This window comes from Nyctibius grandis (genome assembly GCF_013368605.1).
Source record: "Nyctibius grandis isolate bNycGra1 chromosome 34 unlocalized genomic scaffold, bNycGra1.pri SUPER_34_unloc_1, whole genome shotgun sequence".
NCBI classification, from domain to species: domain Eukaryota; kingdom Metazoa; phylum Chordata; class Aves; order Nyctibiiformes; family Nyctibiidae; genus Nyctibius; species Nyctibius grandis.
Window position 1 is genome coordinate 476264 of NW_027167468.1, and position 6736 is coordinate 482999.

Below are 6736 nucleotides of genomic sequence, written 5' to 3' on the forward strand. Positions count from 1 at the left end.
TTTCGCCACGCCTACCTTCCGTTACAGCCCGAGATTTTCCGGTCGCCGTACCCTAATCTACCTACAATTTATGAAAACATTAAAGAGCACTGGCCCTAAAACTGAGCCCTGGGGACCCCACTGGTGACTGCCTGCCAGCCTGATGTGTCCCCATTTACAACAACCCTTTGAGCCTGACCTGTCAGCCAATTGTGTCCACAACGTATGATGGACTTATCTAGCTGTGGGCTGGAGAGTTTATCCAGAAGGATACTGTGAGAGACAGTATCAAAAGCTTTGCTTAAATCCCCAAACACCACATCTACGGGCTTCCCTTGCTCAACTAGATGGGTGACCTTGTCATAAAAGGAAATTAAGTTGCTTAAGCAGGACTTTCCTCTCATGAAACCTTGCTGCCTATGATGAATGACTGTGTCCCGTTCTGGGCTCCCCCGTACAAGAGAGAGATGGAGCAACCGGAGATAGTCCAGAGAAGGGCCACAAAGGGCATCTCTGGTATGAGAGTAGGTTGAAAGAATTGGGACAGTTCAGCGTGGGGAAGTAAAGGCACTTTATGGCTGTATGTACTCCAGTGTAGGTGTATCTACAGGCCACTGTCCTTCAGAGGTGTACCTGCTCCAGTGTGGGTGAGTCATCACAGTCCCTATAGCAGTGTACATGTTCTGGCATGGGCTTATTGAAAGTCAACCGCCTCCTCAGGTGGTGTACCTCCAGTGTGAGCTTATCCACAGGTCACCTTCCATTTGACCACAATTCACACTGGAGTTTTAGCAAGTTCCCTCACTGCCCCCAAGCCTACTCACTGGTGGGAGCAGAGTGGAAAAAAGAAGAGCCAATGATGTGAGGTGCCCTGTGGGACTTGATACTTATAAACAAGGAAGATCTAGTCAAGGATGGAAGAGTCAGTGGTGAGAAAGTAGAGTGTCAGATCCTGAGAGAAGGGAACAAGGCCAAGAGCAGGACTTCAGGAGAGCAGGCTTTGACCTGGAAGACAACCTGCTTGAAAGAATCCCACGGGTTACAGACCTGCAGAGAAGAGGGGTGCAGAGAGCTGTCTGATGGCTCAGGATCTCCTCTTCAAGCTCCAGAATGGTCCTCCCCCATATGCAGAAAATCAAGCAAAGGTGTCAGAACGCTGGCACGGATAAGAAAGGAGGTCCTGACAAAAACCAAGCATGAAGAGAAAGCACAGAGAAGGTGGAAGCTGGCTGCCTTCCAGCCTCAATGGTTCTGTGCTGTTGTGCTGGAGAGAGCCATTTGTGTGTGTGCGTGTTTGTCTGTGTGTGGAGGAACTGAGGGGATGAGGGGATCCTGGGGCCAGCTCCAAGAGAGACAGAGGGTCTAAGACCAGCTTCTGGAGATCTGTGTGTCTACAGAGGTCTACATTTTCCACTAATACAACCTTGCATACAAACAGCCCAACTCTCACTTACCCTTTCTCTGCTGACCCTGCTTGTGCTTGCTTTGTCCCGTCCTTTGGTGTTTTGGAGATTGTGTTCAGGGGACTTCCTAACTGGTTCTGCTGTGCCCTGCAACTCCTCATGCTGTTCTCTTGTGAGAGACATCACAATCAGGGTGAGCCATCTGCACACAGGCATTGCCAGCTGGCCAAATGGAGCTTCAGTCCAGGGGGACCTTGAGAAACTCTGGGATTTGACCAACAGAAACCTCTTGAACTCTTACAAGGAGAAGTGGCCAGTCCTGCATCAGGGGAAAGAATAACCCTTACACGAGGGCAGACTGGGACCTGAAGTGCTGAGGAGTGACCCTGAGGAGAAGGAGCTGAGTACTAGGTGGGACGCCACACAAGCCATCTGTGTGTGCTCACCATGACCAGGCCAGTTGAAGACAGGGCTGCATTAGGGTGAGCATGGCCCCGCAGACCAGGGGAATTATTATCCCCCTCAACACAGCACTGCCAGGGATCCCTACACAAGGGTTTGTCCCGGTGATCAGTTCCCCATTTTGGAGGCCTGAGGAGGACCTGGAGAGTGGGCAGAGGAGGTCTGCCCCCCAGGTGGGGTTTGGAGCCTCAAGCACATGCCCTGTGTAGAGGGGCTGAGAGACCTTTGGCCCTTTTACCCAGTGGTGCAGAGGCTCAGTGTAGTACAGGATTAGCCTGAGAGTGCTTGAGGGGTGGTTTCCGATATGGTGGAGCTTTTCTGAAAGTTTGGAACCAGCGTGAGAAAGAAAAAAATGCCATAAAGTGCATCTTGGGAGGTTGAGAGTGGTCATGAGGAGAAAGAAATGTCACTGCAAGTGCAGTGCTGTGATACAATGGGGCACACAGAAAGAGTCTGGTTTAGGCAAAGCTTTGTATTGAAACAAACAGCCTGTGAGGATGGAGAGATATCAGTAAAGGTAGGGAGTTGTTCAGCAGAGAGCAAGCTTGGTAAGCAGGGTGGGTGTCAAAAGCCTCCAGGGAAACAGGCACAGGCATGGGAAACCATAGGACATGCTGTGCTGGAGACAGCCTGGGGCTCTGGCAAGGCTGAAAGGCCTCAGCACAGCCCAGGTCTGTGTCTCCTGGGCTATGGCTGTTCTCTCTGCAACTCGTGCCTGTGAGGAGATATCTTACCATAGAGCACCAGGACCTCATTGCCTCCTCGTCCCCACCCTTGAGCCTGGGAGGCATCACACCATGGTCCTGCTCTAGGCATCGCACATCCCCACATCACCCTGCCCCAGGAAGAGCCCTGAGCAACATGTGAGGGACAGGATCTCCCTTTGCGGGGCTGGGGGTCAGGGCTTGGCCCTTTGTTTTCATGTAACACATCCAGGTTTCCTCAGCATCAGAGCCACCTTTCCCTTGCCTTTGCCTACCTGTCATCACTGCCTCCAGTTTTCTGCTCTAACTGGCCCCCAGAGAGGCTTTGTCAGTGATGTCCCTCAGTGGGACCCATTATCACTCCTTGAAACTTTGGAGTTTGTGCCTAACTTGGACTTGTTCAGATTTCGTCAACTTCTATTACTGTCTCAGTTCATGGACTCAGCACTAAACCCACCTGAGGGGTCATTACAATGCCTTGGGTTTGTCCCTCTGCTGCTGAGCTGGGCTGGGCTCCTGGGATGGAGGGAGCTCATGGCAAGTGGGCAGCACTGCAGAGAGACAGCTCTGCCCAGGAGCAGCTCCTCTGCAGAGCGCAGCAAGGCTGAGGGCACTGCCTGCAGGTGCTGAGGGGAGAGGACTGAGTCAGAGAAAGCTTAAAGCTGGTCAGGGTTGGGAGGATGAATGAGAGCTCACTGGAGGAGAAATCTTTGCAGCCCTTGACACGGTAAGGTTCTGGGTGCAGGGCAACGCAGCTGTAGTGTCTGGAGTCATCTCCTAAAGCTGGCACAGTCAGATCTTATGGGATCTGTAAGGAAGCAGCTATTGTTTGACAATTTTGGATATCTGTGAAGCCATGCATGCAGCCAGAGGTACCCAGGGCTCTCCTTCAGAGCAAGGTCCCTGCACCCCCAGAGGCTGTGTGCTGGGGCAGGGACTCTGCCACCTGCCAGGGACAGCACTCAGCCTGCACGGGGAGCTCTGCATGGCACTGCAGAAAGAAGCTGTGGGTGGAAGGAGCAACCACTGGTAGTGCGAGGCAGGGCTGTTCTACTTTTGAGAGGGTGCTGCATGGACCAGTGCTGTTTACAGCTCCAGATCAACCCTGGGATATCTCACAGGGCACTTTTCAAGAAGCACATCAGCAGGGGTTACCTGGGAGCAAAGGTGCTTGCCAGGGTTGGTGCTCTCAGTTCCCAGCTGTGATGGTAGGTGGAAATGGTAATGGAGCTGTCAGGTGTGCACAAGAGAGGGAGACTCCTGCACCATTACAGTGAGTGATGAACAGGTTTCCAAGGAACCTGATAAAGTCACTTCACCCACCTCAGCCTACAGAAAGCATTAACATCCCCTTTGTTGTCTCTTCAGGGTTGATCTGACCTTCTCTGTAGGACTGGCCAGCACACAGGTGCCCCTGGGCAATGCCCAGCTGCCAGGAGGTGTCTGCAGGGCAGAGCTGAGCACACAGTGGGTAAGATGGGGTCTGTGAGCAAGGATAGGGAGGAGATGTGGGGATAGAGAAAGAGCTCCCAGCAGGGACAGCTTCAGGCAGAAGAGAGATGGGCAGAGAGTGGGAAGAAAAGGCAACAAACACTCGGGGAAGCTGTGTTCGGGAAGCTCTCTTGTGGTCCTTCCCTGTAGATGTCTGCTGGGCGTTTTCTGCTGGGCAATGAGCTGACTCTCCATTGAAGACATCCCATCTCCAGGACCCCTGACTGTCTGCTTTGCCTGTCCTGCTGGGCTTGCCAGCTGCCCTCCAGAAAGGCACAGCCCTTGCGTAGGATCCTAGGGAGTGCTGAGCCTTTCCTTGGGGGTCGGCACTCCCCTCTCAGGGTGCTTTGCTTCTCTCTGTGAACGGTTGTGTCCTGCCCTCTCCATCACAACTACTCGTCTGTGCTGGAAAAGAAGAGTTCACAGATCTGCCCTTTGAAACAGGACTCCCCTGCTTTCATCAGGTCCAGCTGCTTTTTTTTTCTAAAGAGTAATTTGTGTGTGCAGTCACCCTCGAGGTAGCAGAAGTGAAAGTCCTGGGCAGCTGGGAACAAGACTGATGGACACTGTGGCTCTCCTGACTCTGCACTGAGCCACAGAGAGCTGGGCCCTTTTGCCTGTCCTGTCTTAAGACTCCTCACACTTTCAGTCATAAAAAATGAGGATTTTTACCCCTCAAAGGAACAGACACCAGGTGTGGTGGTGCAAAGTATAAACAACAAACTTATTACCAGAACACGCTAAACATCTCTTCTGCAGCCCATGCTTTTCAGAGTCGTGAGCGCAGATAGTGATATTTTTCCATTAAAGGTCGATTACATCTGACAACCTTTGGGAACGTCAGAGCTGTCACAAACCAGCTCCCATGTACCCACTGCAGCAGTGGAAAACTGACTCCTTGGTAGCACAGGGTCAGAGGTCCTGTTCCTCACAGCTCACTCAGCCAGCACAATCCAGAGGAGGGAAAAGCCTTTGATCTGGAGGGGATTTTATGAAAAACTGAATGTTTTTTCTCAAAGAAATCTGTCCTAACTTTTCCCTCATTTCCTTCCTTGACAGTGCTCATGCCCAGAGGGACTAAATGTCCAACAGCAGCTCCACCGCCAAGTTCCTCCTCCTGGCATTTGCAGACAAGCGGGAGCTGCAGCTCTTGCACTTCTGGCTCTTCCTGGGCATCTACCTGGCTGCCCTCCTGGGAAACGGACTCATCATCACCACTGTAGCGTATGACCACCGCCTCCACACCCCCATGTACTTCTTCCTCCTCAACCTCTCTCTCCTTGACATGGGCTCCATCTCCACCACTGTCCCCAAAGCCATGGCCAATTCCCTCTGGGACACCAGGGACATCTCCTATGCAGGATGTGTTGTACAGGTCTTCTTCTTTCTCTTCTTTATCACAGCAGAGTACTCTATTCTCACCATCATGGCCTCTGACCGCTACATTGCCATCTGCAAACCCCTGCACTACGGGACCCTCCTGGGCAGCAGAGCTTGTGTCCACATGGCAGCAGCTGCCTGGGGCAGTGGGTTTCTCTATGCTCTGCTGCACACGGCCAATACATTTTCACTACCCCTCTGCCAAGACAATGCTGTGGACCAGTTCTTCTGTGAAATCCCCCACATCCTCAAGCTCTCCTGCTCACATTCCTACCTCAGGGAAGTTGGACTTATTGTGGTTAGTGTCTGTTTAGTATTTGGGTGTTTTGTTTTCATTGTGCTGTCCTATGTGCAGATCTTCAGGGTCGTGCTGAGGATCCCCTCTGAGCAGGGACGGCACAAAGCCTTTTCCATGTGCCTCCCTCACCTGGCCGTGGTCTCCCTGTTTATCAGCACTGGAGTGTTTGCTCACCTGAAGCCCCCGTCCATCTCCTCCCCCTCCCTGGATCTGGTGGTTGCTCTTCTGTACTCAGTGGTGCCTCCAGCAGTGAACCCCCTCATCTACAGCTTGAGGAACAAGGAACTCAAGGATGCCATGAGGAAAGTGATTCCACAGATGTTTTTCAAGAGTGACAAATTTACCACTGCTCTCCACAAATGACACCTACAGCATCTGATGCCATCCTGTTTTGTTTGTTTGATATTTTGGTCGGAATTTTTCATCGTTGTGTTTGTCATTATTGCTTTTGTTATTCTCATTCATGGTTAGTATGTTCCTACACATACGTTTGCATTTGCGTCACTACACCTGAGACACGTACCTACTTTGTGTCACTCGCTTCCCTTATTAAAGTGTGTCTAACAGTGACTCAGAGATGGCCTCATTCACTGCATTTCTGTAATAGAATGTGATGTCCTCATTGCAGTGCTTTCATGCTGGGCTCTTTCTCCAGAGAGGCCTGAGGAACTGCACCCCTGTGGTTTCTCTTCCACCATGTGTTCAGGACTAAAAATCTTAGTGTCATTTTGTGACCCTTTAGAGACATAGGACTGGATTTAGGAGTCAGCAGTCAGTGTCTCATGACAGGTAAGATTGTGAGTGTAACTGAGGGATGTACCCAGGGCTTTCCACAGGTGACATTAAAGACACCCATCCTCTGGCAGGGGAATCTGGAGCTGCCTGGAGAGCACTGTGGTTGTCCAGGGTCAGAGTGTTCCTGGGGTTGTGTTGGGATGGAGACGTTACAAAGATGGGGTTTGCATCCTTAAGTACAGGACATGTGCAGACCTCCTCTGGGCACTCTCCAATTTCTCCCC

At 51.7% G+C, this 6736-nt stretch overlaps 1 protein-coding gene across 1 annotated transcript; it reads left to right on the forward strand.

Moving 5' to 3' along the window:
- The first annotated feature begins 5108 nt into the window (after positions 1-5108).
- Positions 5109-6080, forward strand: LOC137676985 (olfactory receptor 14C36-like). Its single transcript, XM_068424181.1, has one exon. It carries the CDS (start codon positions 5121-5123, stop codon positions 6078-6080), a length of 960 nt encoding a protein of 319 aa, XP_068280282.1. The 5' UTR covers positions 5109-5120.
- The last annotated feature ends 656 nt before the right edge of the window (positions 6081-6736 follow it).